This window comes from Saccoglossus kowalevskii, chromosome 17 (assembly GCF_978046115.1).
Source record: "Saccoglossus kowalevskii chromosome 17, keSacKowa6.1, whole genome shotgun sequence".
NCBI lineage: Eukaryota > Metazoa > Hemichordata > Enteropneusta > Harrimaniidae > Saccoglossus > Saccoglossus kowalevskii.
Genome location: NC_140657.1, coordinates 25,156,791 through 25,177,982, shown reverse-complemented (window position 1 = coordinate 25,177,982; position 21,192 = coordinate 25,156,791). Strand labels below are relative to the sequence as shown.

The 21,192-nt window shown below is 35.0% G+C and overlaps 1 protein-coding gene across 4 annotated transcripts in view; it reads right to left on the bottom strand.

Moving 5' to 3' along the window:
- The window catches only part of LOC102802054 (guanine nucleotide exchange factor VAV3-like), a 100,032-nt gene that overhangs the window by 63,218 nt on the left and 15,622 nt on the right, over positions 1-21,192 (bottom strand). For 3 of the 4 annotated variants that reach the window (XM_085492510.1, XM_085492512.1, XM_085492513.1), the window contains exons 5-14: positions 20,513-20,627; positions 19,590-19,685; positions 18,660-18,728; positions 11,786-11,986; positions 7,632-7,727; positions 7,455-7,526; positions 6,999-7,072; positions 5,624-5,728; positions 4,715-4,760; positions 3,269-3,286 (exon numbers count right to left, since the gene is read on the bottom strand). In XM_085492510.1, coding sequence (XP_085348636.1) covers positions 3,269-3,286; positions 4,715-4,760; positions 5,624-5,728; positions 6,999-7,072; positions 7,455-7,526; positions 7,632-7,727; positions 11,786-11,986; positions 18,660-18,728; positions 19,590-19,685; positions 20,513-20,627 — 892 coding nt within the window. The remainder of the gene's footprint in view (positions 1-3,268; positions 3,287-4,714; positions 4,761-5,623; positions 5,729-6,998; positions 7,073-7,454; positions 7,527-7,631; positions 7,728-11,785; positions 11,987-18,659; positions 18,729-19,589; positions 19,686-20,512; positions 20,628-21,192) is intronic. The other variant, XM_085492511.1, reaches the window with a different exon arrangement.

Below are 21,192 nucleotides of genomic sequence, written 5' to 3'. Positions count from 1 at the left end.
AAAAAGATTGAATAACACTTCGTTATCTCCGGAAATTCAACAACCTGGCATGAAATGGTAACGGCTATCAAGCCATGGTGTTTGTTTTTCAATGATGAAAATTAAAAATATTGTATTTTCCCTTGGAAATGCATCTTCATTAAAAGCATATATAAACCGAAAATTGCATTTGATTCATCATTAAAGTTTATTATTTACTTTGAATATAGAAACACATCATTCTATATTTTACGTGAGCAATGCACAACTAACTGAGCAATTATGGTAATTTCAATTTTACTTTTAACAACTCAGTCATTTTTGTTTTCATAGTTGAACTAAATAGAAGGATTACAGTATTTGAAAATGTGAATAAATATTATACATCTGTCATCGAAGCGTGCCGTAATTTTGCATGTACATTTGTAAGTGTCCTCTAATAAAAAAACAAACATGGAAGTTCGCTGATTCTGTTCTAAACTTTTTGGATTTTGGCATTCCCATGATGTACCCTTGCAAGGAAAAGATGTATAATAATAAGGTTATTACGAGGATACCTCAAAATATGCACTCAGACAGAACACCTTCGCATCAACCTCTGCTGCACGTCTGTTGATACTCCTGCTGTACTGTCTTCATGCATACTTTGAGGTATCCTCGTAATAACCTCAAATTATATATTATGTTTTCCCAACAGAAAATCGGGAGAATTGACATTTGAAACTTAATTACACATACAACATAAAATACACGTATTATGAGATGACTCCAATACTCATTTATAATGCTACCGTACATGATGTCAAGTTAGTGTATAAGTAACATCACGTCATTCACGGGTGATTTTTTTGGGGGGGAGGTTGATGACAATACGTTGCGTTCTACCTTCATTGCAAAATAAATACGCTCACATTTTAAATTTGTTTTGTGACTCGTACAAAACATACTGTAAAAGGCATTGGTCGTAGGCTTTTATTTTCACTTGTTAAAAACTCAGTGAAAATCAAAAGTTAATCATATGCTGAAATTCAACCCAGTGTTTATTTTTTTTTTTACAGAATTAGTGCAATTGCACGCTTGTTGGATACCCAAACAAATAAATTGAAAAATAAATGAATTAAATTGTTTGAGAGACATATCTAAAGTTGCACAGACATCAAGATGTTTTATGTCTAAGATGGGTTTCATACGATGTAGTCAAAAAACCCCTTGCTGCTTACGACTTTGGGGGTCGACATCGTGGATGAATAAAGAGCAGCACAACAAAATAAATCAAGTAACAAATACAGCTTTATTTTTTTTGTGAATTTTTTGACAGCGAAGATTTTTCATTGGAATGTTTAAGACAGTGAGTCACAGTGATTGGAAATTCTTCAAAACAAGGTAATTACTGTAGAATACTTTTAAATTATTTTCGCTTGAAATATATTTTCACTATTTTCGCTGAAGAGATGCTACAGTGAAAAGAAATTCAACACCCAAAAAGCTTTTTCGACAAAAATTAATTCCAGCAAAAATAAAGTATTTCACAGTATCTCCAAATGTCACATGTCGCAGCAACTCTGAAGAAATGTTGCAAGTCGCAGCAATTATCACGAATTGTCACATGTCACAGCAACTCTGAAGAAATGTCGCAATTCGCAGCAATTATCACGAAATGTCACATGTCACAGCAACTCTGAAGAAATGTCGCAATTCGCAGCAATTATCACGAAATGTCACATGTCACAGCAACTCTGAAGAAATGTCGCAATTCGCAGCAATTATCACGAAATGTCACATGTCACAGCAACTCTGAAGAAATGTCGCAATTCGCAGCAATTATCACGAAATGTCACATGTCACTGCAACTCTGAAGAAATGTCGCAATTCGCAGCAATTATCACGAAATGTCACATGTCACTGCAACTCTGATGAAATGTCGCAATTCGCAGCAATTATCACGAAATGTCACATGTCACAGCAACTCTGAAGAAATGTCGCAATTCGCAGCAATTATCACGAAATGTCACATGTCACTGCAACTCTGAAGAAATGTCGCAATTCGCAGCAATTATCACGAAATGTCACATGTCACAGCAACTCTGAAGAAATGTCGCAATTCGCAGCAATTATCACGAAATGTCACATGTCACAGCAACTCTGAAGAAATGTCGCAATTCGCAGCAATTATCACGAAATGTCACATGTCACAGCAACTCTGAAGAAATGTCGCAATTCGCAGCAATTATCACGAAATGTCACATGTCACAGCAACTCTGAAGAAATGTCGCAATTCGCAGCAATTATCACGAAATGTCACATGTCACAGCAACTCTGAAGAAATGTCGCAATTCGCAGCAATTATCACGAAATGTCACATGTCACAGCAACTCTGAAGAAATGTCGCAATTCGCAGCAATTATCACGAAATGTCACATGTCACAGCAACTCTGAAGAAATGTCGCAATTCGCAGCAATTATCACGAAATGTCACATGTCACAGCAACTCTGAAGAAATGTCGCAATTCGCAGCAATTATCACGAAATGTCACATGTCACAGCAACTCTGAAGAAATGTCGCAATTCGCAGCAATTATCACGAAATGTCACATGTCACAGCAACTCTGAAGAAATGTCGCAATTCGCAGCAATTATCACGAAATGTCACATGTCACAGCAACTCTGAAGAAATGTCGCAATTCGCAGCAATTATCACGAAATGTCACATGTCACAGCAACTCTGAAGAAATGACGCAATTCGCAGCAATTATCACGAATTGTCGCTAGTCACAGCAATTATCAGTTTGTGATAATTTCGAGAGTTGTCTGAACGAAGGTAGTGATCAACGCAAAATATATGCCACAACAAATACGCCACCTGTGAAAATCAGCATTGTCATCACTATGGTAACATGCAAGAGTGCGTTAATTCAGGTAGGCAGACAAATTTCTCTATGATGAGCTTATCCAGTCCACATGGTACTGTATAGGGCTTAATTATTCACTGGGTTTTATTTTCGCCGATAGCTAAATTGCTCTGAATTGAAAACCCAGTGAATATGCCAATTAAAAAAAAGCATTTATTTGTTTCCTTCTTCAAATTTAAATTCTAGCGAATATCTTTCTAATTTAAAATCCTCTTAATATCAACCCCAGTGAATATTTCCCCTTCTACAGTACAATTTAAAGATAGCTAGCAAAATCAACAAATAATGACCCTGGATAGCATCTAATGGTTATTAAAGTTACATATTAGAAACGACTATCACTAAAGGCATGCTTACTAAAACTGGTTGTGACTACATACCCACAATTTCTCCAATGTCTAAACAGGTTGAAGTAGGAAGAGAGAAAAAAAAATGATGCAGTGTGGAGAGAACATGTAAGGGTAGGAGATCAGAGTCAGCTTGGATGTGAAGGCATGAAATACACAATAGATGTCATGAGTGAGCAGCAATACAATCAGATCACGAACTAGTTGTAGCCCACGGTAACAGTGGTGGTGTTACTTTAGGAAGAACTCATATGTGCAAGTTCTGTATGCTTACATTTAGATTATTAATTCACAATTCCAGGTTTGGTATTCAATCAATTGCGTTGTATTTTGGCAAATGATATATAAATTCCTGAACAATAAACGCAGCCTGAAAGCAAGAACCTTTTCCTTGAGATGAAGATAATCTCCAAATCACAATAATTCTCCAGCATGGCGAGACAAATGCAGTTCTAAATCAGGAGACAGGATACTTGACCACACAAAAATATGCACAATTTATGAAATTTTTACATATGTTTTTATGGTGGGACTTTTAAAAAAATATCACCTTAAAAATGGACAGTCATCAGTTTTGGAGTAATTCCCTGGGATATTTTAATCTAATCTGAAAATTTGTTGGGAAGACTTGTTCAAAATAAAGAACTGCAATGAATACTAACTGGAAGAATGTCTCTTGATTTGCAAGATAATCTTTATATGGAAGAAAAGTGACATGAAACAATGAATCATATGAAATTAACCAGATGAAATAATGGGACTGCAATAATTCACGTCATAGTTGGAGCTAACAACCTAGTTTCTGTATGTCAGGAAATATGGAATAATTGCAAGCTGAGATCAGGTATGCCTATTGAATGAATTATTTTACTTAGTGTAGGAAGACTGTGCAAGTCAATACGATGCAAGCCAAAGATCACTCAAAGGTAGGTTTGGAGTGATTTCAAAGTTCTACTCAATATAGAATGTCTCTAACAGACAGGGAAATGAGAAAAGTGATGGCCAGCGTGGGTCTAAAGATGAAGACTAAATTTGTCTGCCATCTCTCGCAACATACACACATTGCACCTGGCACATGGCAAATGACTTTTCAACTTATCGTTCAAAGAAAAATAATTCAATCTGCGAACACCAAAATGCTTATTCTTAAAAATACTGACGATAAAATGAATGCTATCAATGAGAGTGATTTAATTTCAGTCCATGGAACTATGCTGTATACAAACATTATTCATTATAACAATAGTTACAAATTTCCCCCACACTGTTAAACCTGAACAAATGCACTCCATAGAACTGAGGTACATGGTAGCATGCTGCCAACCAAACACACAAATAAAAAGCAATGTTAAACAGCCATAGTATAATGGACGAGATTGGACAATTGCCATGTGTCAACTTTGTCGACTTTTGATTGGAAAATCAAGCGTAAAGGCTTAAAAGTATAAGCTTATAGAGTGACAAAACTTGACAACTCACCCTAGTTTTGCAGATTAGCACAACCTTGTCAAAGAGAAATATGTATCTGAAGTTGAAAAGAAAATAGTTATAAATGAGCTGATTACTACATCATAGTTATGTGGGACATCACAATTGATAAAATGGGATTTCTTTTCTAAATTGCATCCAATGATGGTTTGCCGAGCTTTGTCTTGATCAGGGAACTGAAAACTGATACATCAGATTCACTTTAAACACCATGAATTTAAAAACACAATTTATATAAACTACTGTTAGATTTTATTAGAAGTGCACCTCTGATATAAGTTCATGTTACGCAACCAATGATTACAGTGAATGTTAATGAAATTCACTAATCGACCACAGTCATCGTTATTACATTCAGTGGTACAGTACATCTAAAACATACTTAAAATGAAGCACTCTGTTCACACTGCATTACCAGATTAACAGTACACTACAGCAGAATCCAGAGTTACAACGTGTCATTATTTAAAATACTTGTACATTTCCATTTCAAGTTAACATTATGTATGACACCACCACCACCTCCCTCTTTCCATATCACATATATCCTGGTGACTTTAGGAGGTACAAATTAACTATCATTTCTATCCTAGATACAATACAGTAAATAATACCACAGTACAAAAAGTTAAAAATCATTGTTAGCACAGTCTCTCATATGATAACAAGCAGCCAGTCGGCTGAGATAGCTCCACAGCGGAGCTATTAGAAATTATAGATGTTTAAGGCAGACAAGAAAAATACTCCAAAATTACCAGGATGTTAGATATGTACAACCCCCTCAAAATGACATTCAAAATAGACAATAGACCATTTGTCTGCAATTTATTACATGCTTAGAATGTCTGTATAATCATGGAGCTAAAATCTTATTTTAGCTCCATGGCATAATGCACATACCTTGTTTTAACATCTGATCCTTTGTCATGAGATTTCAATCTAACTTCTCCATCCCGAGAAAGTCTGCCATACATTCGTAAATCAGGACCTTTATAGTCTTGCAGGCTACAATAAGATCAAATAAAGCAATGTAAAGGTTTCTACTATAAGCACATCTTCAATGAAATAGTGATGACTATACAAGTGGAAATTTTATCGTAAAGTTAAAGGCCCAATTCACTTGCCCCGGGCAAGTGTGAATTGGAGGTGTGACTATGCTAATGAGTGTTGTTAATCACTTGCATAGCCTATGACGCACCCTGTTTCAGCGGTCCAACATCACGTGACTTTGATTGACAGTAGTTAATTATTCCAGATTAGTAGCGTGTCCCTTTCCTCGGTTCGAGTTTTTGACTTTTATCCGCCAAAATCTCAGCTCGTACACTATTTATTGTCATAAATACTACATACAGTCACTGCTGTGATATTCATAGTCACATGCATCCACTTTGGCACGACATAATCGACCTGTAAGTTCGAGAAAACGCGCTATTACCGGGGCTTGGCTGGAGCTGTTTACTACAGTGTGACAAGCAAGGAAATAATCCCTATTGTTTAGGACCGTATTTATAGTATACCTGGGCCTTTAAGAAGTCAAAATTAGCAATTTTGCATAGGTTATTTTTCATCGAACACCTTTTTCCAAGCGGTTCATCAGCCATTACCCCCGGTATATAAATATCACAAATTTGTCTTTGTAAACAAAAAAAACGAATTTAAATTTACATGGTTAGAACAATATTTACAATGTAAATAAATTCAATTAAGAACTTTTGTTTCAAACAAATGCAAAATGAAATGCTTCCTGCATCCACATCATAGACAGTTTACCTGCATTGACCCACCATTCTGAAAGTATGAGTGTTCAATTTGCTACAACATTTATCTAAGCAAATAAATTGTCACACAAAAATTAATACTAATGAAAATATACTATGAGCAGACAAGCTGTAGAATATCACTCTGTTTACAACAAGATGACAGGCTGTGGAGGGACGAGACGAAGACGATTGGTTGGGGTTGCTTTACAGGCAAAATACAACACCACAGTAGTGTCATAAGGCCAAAAAAAAAAATTGTTTTGTTGCCCTCAGCCAATGACCGAAAAATATGAAATGTCAGGACACGCCCCCCCCCCCCCATATACCTCAGCTATTTACGATACCCTTAGTTTTCACGAGTTTAAAAAAAAATATAACCGACCGACCCAATTTTTACAATTTTCCGACTTGAGGGCAACATAAGTTTTTTTTTTTTGGCAAAATAGAATATACCAGACAAACATTTGCAGTTCTATATATCATACACGTGTAATGTTAAATTAATAGTAACTCACGTTTTCTGAATTTCTGTGATTGTCTGAAGTGTATCATTGTCTCTCTTCACCTCATTTACATACATAGACAAGTCCTGCAATGAAAAGCAATTTGTTATTATAATCTGTGAACTGGTATTCAGATATCAGAAAATTTTATAATTTTTGCACATTGTTAAACTCTAATGTAATCATGTCTGCGTATTTTCGAAGGTCCATATGTGAAAATTTCAAGGAAACCTCATTAGTGGTTCGACATACACACACACACACACACACACATACATAGTAACCACAAATACTCCCATTATGTGCTTCACACATTAGAGTCAATAAATACATCATATTTAAAACAAAACAATTTGTAAAAGCGAAAAATATATGTGTATATGGCATATGATAATTATTATGTACAAGTCCACCTAGTCTCCAAGTCACTGACTCACTCACACACACACACAGCTTTCTAAATCTTACCTGCATAGATGTCAATGCATACTGTAATTGGTTCTTATCAGGGTGTGACTTGTCTGTGTGTCTCTCTAATTCCTGAAATCATCAAAAACAAGCCATGCATTCCCCATTAGTTATCAAATCTAAGTTATATAGTTTTGTTTATGGTACGATTACTTGTCCAGTATACTAATTACTCACTCGCAACAAAAGATGATACTTCAAAATCCTCTGCATAGGAACACTTAGGAGGTCTCGCAGACGGAATTTACCCTCATTAGCTTTTCTCTGGCATTCCTACGTGAAGATAAAAAATTGAAAACATGAAATGATGCCATGGATACAAGAAATGAAGAAAAAATTTGGACAAATACTAAACTAACTACTGGGGGATACACCTTCACACCACAAAATAAACATGTAGCAGAAAAAAATAAAGTTGCATGTTCAACTACTGAAAACAAATGTTTTAAAGACAACCAATAACAACAATCTAATTTTACAAAATGACCACATGGTATAATGACACAATCACATGGTATAATGACACAATCACATGATCCATAGCAAATATACATCTAACCTCACAAAATGCCCCCATGGTATAATGACACATGCAATCACATGGTATAATGACACAATCACATGGTATAATGACACAATCACATGGTATAATGACACAATCACATAGTATAATGACACAATCACATGGTATAATGACACAATCACATGGTCCATAACAAATATACATCTAACCTCACAAACTGCCCCATGCTATAATGACACAATTACATGGTATAATGACACATGCAAACACATGGTATAATGACACATGCAATCACATGGTATAATGACACAATCACATGGTATAATGACACATGCAAACACATGGTATAATGACACATGCAATCACATGGTATAATGACACAATCACATGGTATAATGACACAATCACATGGTGTAATGACACATGCAATCACATGGTATAATGACACATGCAATCACATGGTATAATGACACATGCAATCACATGGTATAATGACACATGCAATCACATGGTATAATGACACATGCAATCACATGTTATAATGACACATGCAATCACATGTTATAATGACACGTGCAATCACATGGTATAATGACACGTGCAATCACATGTTATAATGACACATGCAATCACATGTTATAATGACACATGCAATCACATGATGATATAATGACACATGCAATCACATGTTATAATGACACATGCAATCACATGTTATAATGACACATGCAATCACATGTTATAATGACACATGCAATCACATGTTATAATGACACGTGCAATCACATGGTACAATGACACATGCAATCACATGGTATAATGACACATGCAATCACATGGTATAATGACACATGCAATCACATGTTATAATGACACGTGCAATCACATGTTATAATGACACATGCAATCACATGGTATAATGACACATGCAATCACATGGTATAATGACACGTGCAATCACATGTTATAATGACACATGCAATCACATGTTATAATGACACATGCAATCACATGATGATATAATGACACATGCAATCACATGTTATAATGACACATGCAATCACATGTTATAATGACACATGCAATCACATGTTATAATGACACATGCAATCACATGTTATAATGACACGTGCAATCACATGGTACAATGACACATGCAATCACATGGTATAATGACACATGCAATCACATGGTATAATGACACATGCAATCACATGTTATAATGACACGTGCAATCACATGTTATAATGACACATGCAATCACATGGTATAATGACACATGCAATCACATGGTATAATGACACATGCAATCACATGGTATAATGACACATGCAATCACATGGTATAATGACACATGCAATCACATGGTATAATGACACATGCAATCACATGGTATAATGACACATGCAATCACATGGTATAATGACACATGCAATCACATGTTATAATGACACATGCAATCACATGGTATAATGACACATGCAATCACATGGTATAATGACACATGCAATCACATGTTATAATGACACATGCAATCACATGGTATAATGACACATGCAATCACATGGTATAATGACACATGCAATCACATGGTATAATGACACGTGCAATCACATGGTATAATGACACATGCAATCACATGGTATAATGACACATGCAATCACATGGTATAATGATACATGCAGTCACATGGTATAATGACACATGCAATCACATGGTATAATGACACATGCAATCACATGTTATAATGACACGTGCAATCACATGTTATAATGACACATGCAATCACATGTTATAATGACACATGCAATCACATGGTATAATGACACAATCACATGGTATTATTGACACATGTAATCACATGGTATATGGAAACAATCACATGGTCCATAGCAAATATACATCTAACCTCACAAAATGCCCCCATGGTATAATGACACAATTACATTGTCTGCAGTAAATACACATTTATAGAACATATAGTGTAACATATAGTGTAAAATGTGATAAACAAGTCAGTCCACAGCCATTAGTTATCTACCCCAGACCATTCGTCCCGGTGTTATCGCTATCGCCACACGAGACTCCAGCTTGTCTCCTATACAATTTTCCTTCCGCCCACTTAATTTTAATATTCATATGACCTTTGCACTGACATCGATAGCCAATCGCATTCGACCGCGGACGTCACTCTAAATAAACAACTGAATAAATTAATATACCATATTTGGAAGATAGCGGGTAAATTCAACGTTGTTGGTTGTTCCTTCGGGTTCCGAAGTCGCACGAAACGGGTTCATGTTTCGTTATCTTTCGCAAGTAAAACAGGTCGATATGTATTAAACATGGCATTTGTTTTCTTGTTTTAACCCCCTTATTACGCAAGCTTCCATCGAAGTGGTGTTTTTTTCGACGATTTGTGGCATGTTGCAAAACGAACGAAACATTGCGGCATTCTTAGCGGTGGATAAGGGATCGACTATGTCGTCACATTTATGTCTCGTTTGAAAGAGAATAAACAACCGCTCAGAAAAATATGTTGCTAATATTTAAGTGCGGTGCCTTGAAATCGCCTGCCCGACGTCCAAATTTCAAAAGGATGTTCGATTTGCAATGACGACTAGCGGTGAAATTACCAGTATTATTGGGTTTGGATCTAACCCTAGTTCTTTGATGACAAGTGGAAGAATTTGGAAAATAAGCGATTTTCCGAAACCAGTCGGCAAAAAAGCGACAGTATCTTTCCTGTTACATATAGCTTCAATTGCGGACAATTGTTCTTCTTTGATAGAGTTGATGCCATCGATGTGTTTTAAGACACTGTCCACTGCTGACGCGACAATTTCCTTAGAAATCATTTTGATTTGATTTATGGATGGCGAGCACCGACACTCCGATCCGATGAACTAATCAAAACTAAAATGGCGCGTGTCACGTGACTTTGTTTACTAAAGATAGCGTGGGCATTTGATTGACACTCAACTCATTAGTATTCCACCAATCACAGCTACATCTACTTTCTGGATGTGCGCAGTCAAATTGTATAGGAGACAAGCTGGAGTCTCGTGTGGCGATAGCGATAACACCGGGACGAATGGTCTGGGGTATTAGTTATCAAACTTAAGATATATAATTTTGTTTATAGTAACATAGTTCAAACATAAACATGTCAGAGATATGGATCCAGAAGCTGATGCTTGATTATGGTGATTTTTTTAACACTGAAATGATTGACATTCAGTCATCTGATCGTCAAACGAGTACTTGTCCATATTGAGATATTGCTGTGGAACAGCATTAATTAAAACAAAATAGCCACCAGTTGTTCATTTTGAATACATCTGTATATCTATAACATGATGTAGAATCATGAATGAATACATAATATTGAACATAATCAGTCAAAGCATGGCAGAGATATGGCACGAGAACTGCATTCATTAAAACAAAATGGCTGCATTTTAAAATCCGATCTGAAAAAAATAATGACGTGCATCAAGGTCCCATACTTTCCAATGTTTGCACCAAGTTTAAACAAAATCCATCCATAAATACTTGATTATGCTTGATTTTTATGATTTTTCAGCACAAAAATTACCACTATTCAGCCATCTTGAATCAGATAGTGAAACAAATTGATGTGCACATGTATAATATTATGTATGATGTATGTGTAAAGTTTGAATGTAATCAGTACAGGCATGTCTAAGATACATGCACAGACACACAGAGGTCTAACCATAAATCCTCATTTTCGGACTGTGTTCGAACAGGAACTAATAAAAGTACAGGTAAAATATTCTCTTACATCTATTTTCATCGCGACATCAGGATCTTTACAAATCTCATCAATGTGATCCTGTGCGATAAGAAGCTTGGAACAATAATCGCCATAAATCAGTAATTCATCCTTCCAATTAATGAACACTTTACTCAAATGTCTTGAATTATCAACTTCAACAGCTCTTTTCAACTCTTTCAAAAATCCTGAATGAATTTCATACAATTTCTGTGAAAGAGAAAAAGGTCTTGACATTAAAAACAAGCAGCCTATCAGCTGAGAAAGCTCCGCCGTTAGCAATGCACATTTCAATTAAAGAACTAAAGATATCATTAGAGAGGTCTACCCAAGATACATATACACCAAGTACCAAAGAATTCAGGCTTGTAGTTTTTAAGAAAAAGTCGAAAAAGTAAAAAGTTGACGACGGACGGCAACGGACAAATCACTCATATAACAAACATATAACGTGACGTGCGGACGTGTCTCGAGTTGTCTCTGCATTGATATCTTGATTTTAGGTTTGTTCGTTATAGTTTTGTCGTAGTTGTGGTCATAAAGATATATGAAGTTGTAACGCAGCTCTTCTGACCAAATTTGACTGGGAACCGTTCATTTTGACCATGCCAGGACAAGGTAAGCAAAGCAAACGCGATGGTCTTCGACCACGTACAGACAATGGCGGTGCTGGTAAAGGAGAAGACGATGATTACGTAACTACTCAGACTGAAGCAACTGATAGAACTCAACATGAACCTAAATTGGATACAATTTTGTCTAAACTGGACCAACTGGATAAACTGGATAAACTGGATAATATAGAAATTGAGGTAAAACGTATTGCCAACGATTTAGGAAAACTTGACAAACGAATTGATGACGTGGTGGCTTCGTTGGAATTTAGTCAGAACGATATCCAGGTGTTACAAAAGAAACTCGACGAAACAACACATGAGTTAAGAAAGGTCAATTATCGTAATGACGAACTTGATAACTAGATTAGACGTGAAAACTTACGATTTTATGGAATAGGTGAGCAACCAGGTGAGGATACAGAAATGGTACTAAGGAAATACCTGAGCCAGACGCCATGGCAATTGAATTTCAACGGGTTCATCGGCTACATGGCAAACGCAGTAGTGATAGATCCAGAGGAATAATTGCACGATTTGTAAGATATAAAGATCGCGAGAAAGTTAGAAAATCAGCGGGAAATCTGAAGGATACTGCGTATTCGGTAAGAGAAGACTACAGCCAGGGAGTTTTACAAAAACGACGTGAATTGATGCCATTGCTTAAACAAGCCCGTCGTGATAATAAAAGAGCATTTCTCGTCGCCGACAAATTGTATATTGATGGTAATATTTATAACAAAGTACAAAATGGAAGGAATAAAGAAACTGAGAAGAACGATGAATAGAACGTAAGGGGGACTCATACGTACGTACATAATGATTTTGAATTTCGAATCGGGTATTGAAATGTACATGGGCTAGGTGATAAAACTCAGAATGACGAGTTTTTAAGTTGTATAGCTGCATATGATTGTTTATGTTTAAGTGAAACTTGGCTACCTAGAGAAAAGCAGGTCGATATAAATGGGTACATGACCTACACTTTTCATAGGAGTAGGAAACACAAAAGGGCTAAGAGGGAAGCGGGAGGTTTTCTCATTTTGATTCAACTAGAGTTTGCAAATCTAATGGAATTAGTGGAAAGTAACGATGATTTAATTTGGTTTAGAATTTCGGCACAAAAAAGCAGGAGAACTAGAGATTTGTTTATTTGCTTCACCTACATTGTACCTGAAAACTCAACAGGTAACGTACTTAGGAATGACAATATTACACCATTTGGCTCAATTGAACAACAACTATGTAAATACAATGATCAGGGTGACGTAATCATTTGTGGGGACATGAATGCCAGGACTGGAAACATGTGTGATTATGTTAAATTAGATGGAACAAATCATTTACCATTGCCGGACGATTACGTCACTGATGACCCAATTGAATTGCGTCACAATAGTGACAAAGTAATTAATAAATATGGTGAATTATTGGTAAATATGTGTATTAGTACTAGAATGAGAATTTTGAATGGAAGATTTGGTACAGACATACCGGGGAAATACACATGTTTCCAAATACGTAATGGCATAGCATTAGGTGTCAGTACAGTTGATTACGTGATGGTTTCTGATTCAATGTTAACAGGTGATTTTTTGAAAGACTTTAAGGTCAATGATATCACACGGCATTCTGACCATTCACCTTTAATATTAACGGTGGTATTTTGTGAATTTTCTGAACAGGAAATCGGAAATAAGTATCAGGATAGAAACGTCTTCGATGCTGAAAGCCATACGGCGATAATGTATGACTTGAGGGGTGAAAGTCGGGCAGATTTTATCAAAACATATAATACACCAGCAATAACGGCTAAGATTAATAAATTCAAAAAAAATAATTATAATATTGACAAAAATGGGGTTGAATTGGCACTGTGTGATATCGAGAATATCTTACATAAAGTTTCGAAAACTGCAATGATAGAGAAAAAACGTTTTAGAAAAAGGCGTGGGGGAAAAATAAATATAAAGAAACCTTGGTTTGACATTGAGTGCAAGGAAATGAGAAGCGAGGTCAACGAACTTTATAAACAAATAAATAGGGATCCGACAAATCGAACGGTATACTGTACTTTGACGAATCAAGTTGTTTTTCAAAAGATTATTCATTTTGGGGTAAATTTCGTAGGCTTACCCAGTCAGAAAATGGGACAAACCCAAATATTTCGAACACAGATTGGTTTAATTATTTTGAGTGTTTGAGTAAAGCGCCAGTGTTCGAGACAGTGGGCTCTGAAATTCCCACTCATGATAATACACGACAAGATTATATTGATACTGTACAACTTGATATGGAGATTAGTACGGAGGAAGTGACAGCTGCGATAAATAAATTAAAAATGAAAAAACAACCCGGGTTTGATGGCCTTAGAAATGAGTTATTCAAAAATAGTAATCAAGATCTTATCAAGTGTTATACAAAGGTCTTTAATTTGATTTTGAATAGTGGGCATTTCCCAGAGACCTGGTCAAAGTCACTGATTTGTCCAATTTTAAAGAAAGGTAACATACACGACCCCGCTAATTATCGTGGCATTTCCCTATATAGTTGTTTCGGTAAGCTTTTTACAATTATTATTAACGAAAGAATAGTGAAATGGCTTGATACAAATAATATTCTCAGTGATAATCAGGCAGGCTTCCGGACAAATCACAGCACTGAAGATAATATTTTTATCCTGTCAACGCTAATTGAGAAATATAGAGTCGCTAGAAAGAGATTATACGTTTGTTTTGTAGACTATAAAAAAAAAGCATTTGACTATGTTGACCAAGCTAGTTTATTTTTAAAGCTTGTTAGAGTAGGCTTTAGTTGTAAAATAGTCAATCTTTTGCAGAGTATGTACAGTGTGGTTAAATATTGTGTAAAATTACCGCATGGTTACACAAAAACATTTACATCTGAGATTGGGGTACAACAAGGGGGCATATTAAGCCCAATTTTATTTGCATTTTTTCTAAACGATTTAGAAATGGCTTTGAATAAAGCACCATTTAATGGGGTTGAATTGGATGATTATCCACTAACATGTCTAATGTATGCCGACGACACTGTTATTGTATCTGATAGTGCTTCGGGTTTACAGTTGTTACTTGCCAGATTCCAATTTTATTGTTATACGTGGAAAATGTTTGTAAACACCACTAAAACTGAAATTATTATTTTCAATAAGGATATTGTTGACTGTGATGGCAATAACTTGGATTTTAAATTATTTGGAAATCAAATTGATATTGTTGTAAATTATACATATCTAGGCGTTGTCTTTGCCGAAAATGGTTCATTTAAGTTGGCATGTGCAATTTTGGCCGGAAAAGCTTCAAAGGCAGCGTACGCGGTCAGGAAAGGAATTGGTAACGAGATTTCACCAAAATTACTTAAAAAAATATTTGATTCAAAAATTAAACCAATTTTAAACTATGGAGCGGCAGTTATAGGAAATCGGTATTGTAAACCAATTGAAAATGTTCAGTTAAAGTGGTGTAAATATATATTAGGTGTGGGGCAAAATACAACCAATAGTGCAGTTATGGGTGAACTCGGACGATATCCACTTAGTATTGGCAGAAATCTAATCCGTATCAAATTTTGGAAACGTATTCTGAAAATGTCATCTAATCGACTCGTTTACAAAGCCTATAGAGAGTCTGAAAAAATGGCACAGATAGGAATACCATGTTTTGCTTTAGCTATTAAGAAATTATTAATTAAACACAATATGCATACTGTTTGGGAGAATAGGTTTATCTCCCAAATTATCGATGAAACAACGTTGTTAATTGGAAAGAAAGAGAGAGATTTTTATTTCAAAAGTTGGAAAGATGCTTTATTTGACGATGTTCGTAGATCCCCAAACAGTAGAAATAAGTTACGAACGTTTCGTCAATTTAAAACAAATATTTTTTATGAGAATTATTTGGATATCGTTCGTGTTCCCCTGTACAGACAAGCTTTAACTAAACTCCGGTGCTCTAATCATAAGTTACACACTGAGATCGGTAGATATTATGGAACTCCAGTGGAAAATAGAACCTGCCAAATATGTATAGATGCTGTTGAAGATGAAACTCATTTTCTGGTAGTATGTCCAGCATATAACCATATTCGAAAACCGCTTTTTGATCAAATTAACCACATTGAACCACAATTCGAGTTCCTTTCGCCTATCCGTAAACTTACATATATTTTTTCTCAGGATAACCATGAAATCATCCAAAGTATTGCAAGATTTGTATACACAGCTTTTCAGATTAGATATAATTTGTTAGTGTGAGTTCTCCAATAGATGAGTTGTATATGTGTGTGTATGTGTATATATATAATACTTTATTTTATTGAGGCGATTAAAGTCACGCCTGTAACTTTCGCATTGTAACCTGTTCCCCCAGGTTAGTGGGGTATATTTCTTTAGAGAAATGGAAATAAAATAATAATAAAAATAATAATATAATAAGCTTTGCTCGACAAATTCGATAGCGGAGCTAATAAAAATTAAAGATGTAAGGCAGACAAGAATATGTACAACCTCCTCAAAATGACACTCAAAATAGACAATAGGCCATTTGCTTGTAGTTTACAAGAAGTAGTCGAAAAAGTTGACACGGACTCCGACAGACAATCACTCATATGAGAAGCTCAGCTCGACTAAGTCGACAGCAAAGCTGATCAAAACAAGCAGCTTCTTGGATGAGATAGCTCCGCTGTTAGCAATGCACATTTTAATTAAAGAATTGAAGATATCATTAGAAAATGAACAAGTCTGAGAGAGATTCACATGTAGTACCTTTACATGTAATATCAAATCAAACAGACATGCAGTAAAAAATATCACATAAATATCCATCAAAATTAGAGAATTGAATATATCATTATGAAATGAACAAATCTGAAAAAGGTAAACCTGCAGTACCTATATGTGTAGTATCAAAGCAATCGGAATTGTGTTTTTTAACAATATGTTGAAAATATAATTTTTTACCAAAAATGACAAACAAGCAGCCTATCGGCTGAGATAGCTCCGCTGTTAGCAATGCACACTTCAATTAAAGAAGTGAAGACATCATTAGAAAATGAACAATATGAATAGTATCAAAGCAATCGGACTTACAGTTTTTAACAAGAAGTCGAAAATATCACTTTTTACCAAAAATTACAAAAATATTCACCAAAATAAATTAATTAGAGAATTGAAGATATCATCACAAAACGAACAAATCTGAGAGAGGTCCACATGTAGTACCTATATATGTAATATCAAAGCAATCGGACTTGCGGTTTTTAACAAGAAGTCGAAAATATCACTTTTTACCAAAAATGACAAAAATATTCACCAAAATTAGAGAATTAAAGATATCATCACAAAATGAACAAATCTGAGAGAGGTCCACATGTAGTACCTATATATGTAATATCAAAGCAATGGGACTTGCGGTTTTTAACAAAAAGTCAAAAATATCACTTTTTACCAAAAATGACAAAAATATTCACCAAAATTAGAGAATTAAAGATATCATTACAAAATGAACAAATCTGAGAGAGGTCCACATGTAGTACCTATAGATGTAATATCAAAGCAATTGCACTTGCGGTTTTTAACAAGAAGTCGAAAATATCAGTTTTTACCAAAAAATGACAAAAATATTCACCAAAATTAGAGAATTAAAGATATCAACATGAAATGAACAAACCTAAGAGAGGTCTACCCAAGGTACATATACACCAAGTATCAAAGCATTTAGGCTTGTAGTTTTCAAGAAGAAGTCGAAAAAGTAAAACATTGACACGGACGACGGACGACGACGACGACGGACAATCACTCATATGATAAGCTCCGCTCGACAAAGTCGACAGCGGAGCTAAAAATATTCACTCACCAAAATTAGAGAATTAAAGATATCATCATAAAATGAACAAATTTTAATGAGGTCTATCCAAGGTACATATACACTAAGTATCAAAGCAATCTGGCTTGTAATTTTCAAGAAGATATTGAAAAAGTAAAAAGTTGATGCGAACGCCGACGAACAATCACTCATATGATAAGCTCCACTCAACAAAGACAACAGCAGCGCTAAAAAGCTTATTAAAAAAGCTTATTAATTTCACTTTCAGATGAATCAGGCATGAAAGCATACAAATGTTATTTTTGACATGAATATCATGAGACAAGCGGAAACAAAGTATAAAATTATGACACTAAAGAAAAAAATACTGAGACAAAAATATCTGTGACAATTACATCCATGTTTTATGATATAGCTGTTTACCTCAATATTGGCAAATATAATATCAGAGTCTTGCTGGCTGATGTGTCCTTTGAGTGGCTTGATGAAAAACTGAAAAAAAAAAATAAAACATTGTTTTGAATGAAAACAAAAATGCTGTATATCATGACATTTCCGCATTTTGTGGTGGGTTCCATGCTTTTGTCCACAACAGTGTGTTTTATATTGCCAATTATGAGATCTTACGAAACAAGCGACCTTGCGGTCGGTAGAGCTTCGCTGTAATTGACAAGTGCAGAGGGCAGTGGCAGTTACTAGGTGGATAGGAAAAGTGGAATCTATGACAATTTTAATTAGTAATTGTGGCAATGGTCACAGGAAGGGCATATCCCGTAAGAGGAAACGTGTCTGTGTATTAAGTAATATGCATGGACATGTATAATTAAATTCAATCTATAATACAGCTAAAAGTTTTGAAGAAGTCGTATGATTCAAATAAGTTGATGAACGATGAACGGACAACAGCACGTGTGGTCAATCCATGAGCTCCGCTCGGTCATCTTCAATGACATCAGAGCTAAAAAGTGAGATGATAAACACAAAGCGTTCTTCATCCTGTGATACGCTAAGAGCTACATTTTTGTAACTGTTATTTTGAGGGTTTGGTGATTGACAGAACACCAATGTAACACTGAAACACCAATGTGACAGCAAAAACCATTGCCCCACCAGATTATTGCTCAAGTTTATTGTCAAATGAAAGCCCATAGTGAATTACTTCAATACTGTTGTAGTTATATATATTTTAGTGTTTATTTACTGAAACAAACATCATCAGAAATAATTGATCACATTACTAAATTTGTGTACTACGTTATTTACTCCCACTCCAAAATGTACAATTACCGATATATAAACTGGCACTGTAAAAAGTAACCACAATGGTAATCCTACAATCAGAACCACTCTCACCTTAATTATCATATTGAGAGCTTGCACAAAATTCTGTTCAGTTTCCACAATTTCTTGGATGCAATAGCCACGTTTCTGATCTCCAGACGACTGCTTCTACAAAGGCACAACGAAATATTAGAAATAAAGTTAAATGATAGAATAGTGTCTGTCCCAATTACGTCATCATAAAATGACAGTCAAAAAAGGACAATCATTTGAAAGAGATCAAACAAGGATAACATGTGCAGCTAACAGAGATTTTAACGTTGTAAATCTCAAGAAAGTTTCCTGTCTGAAAAAAGCTCTCAAGAAATTATTGCAATCCAACAGCAGTTATAAATACGTTTGTTGCTTTATAATCAGTATATTTTCAATGTGTGTCAATGAGTGTCAATGAATAATTAATCACATGCTGAAATATGTCATTCAAAACAAATGCTATTCTTGGGAGCGGGCATACAGCCTAGCAACCATCATGATAAAAACAAAGGCTGAAAGCTGTACATGGGGATATTATTTAAGGCATGTTCACATACATTGTATCCAAGACAGGAAGATTTTAGCAGGGACAGGTAAATGAACAAATTGCCTGTCTCATGGACAGGTGAATAAAGATATCAAGTTTTTACTAACTGACTAAATGAGGTAGTCCCAATGTTGCTAATGCTCAGGAAATGATGATGAGTCAAGAATGACAAATTTATTTTAAATAACTTGTTGCAATTTATCTTACTAGGAACAGGTACATCATCAACTGGTACGAATACTTTTATTCTCCAACCATGACAATTATTCCAACCTCTGACTCGGTATCAAATATCAAAGTGACAGGGTTTGCCTTGTCTATCAAGATGTAATCAAATTGTTAACAGATGGACGGACAGACGATGGACAAACGCTATACGAAAAGACACACAAAAGAAGCACATAAAAATTCTTACTGGAATTTGTAATTGTTGTTTGATGTCACAAAGTTCACCATAGATTTCATCATCTTCTATATCCTGATAGGGAACATCATATAAGTCATCATCCTCATCCGCTAAGTCACGCTCACTATGAAAATAAATTTAAGAAAATGTATTTTACAATCTGACTGCTGTAAAATACTTTATTTTAGCTGGAATTCATTTTCACTGAAAAGACTTTTTGGGTGTTTTGTATGGGATTTATTTTCACTGATTTCTGATGAATGTAAAATATAGCAAAAAGGTATATTTGCTGGATTTTATTTTCACTGAATCATTCCTTCAGCGAAAATAGAGAAAATTAATTCCAAGCGAAAATAAAGTATTTTACAGTAGTCAGATTGTAAAATACATTTTCTTAAATATTGTGTGCAACTGGAAAGTTATAATTAAAAAATTTTCTCACATCTATATGTTTGTTAAGTAAATTTATGCATGATATTTTTATTGCACTCTTGTTTCTATCTCATTTAAGGAAGTAACAGGTGGGTGGGTGCCGGATAGGGAAATGATTCATTAGAAAATAAACTACTACCGATACACCCCTTTATACATGGGTGTATTCAGAAAATAAGTCAATTTTTAAACAACTTACAGCACCAATTTATGACAATTATTGTACAACTGGCACAAAAAAATAGACTTTAGCTTTA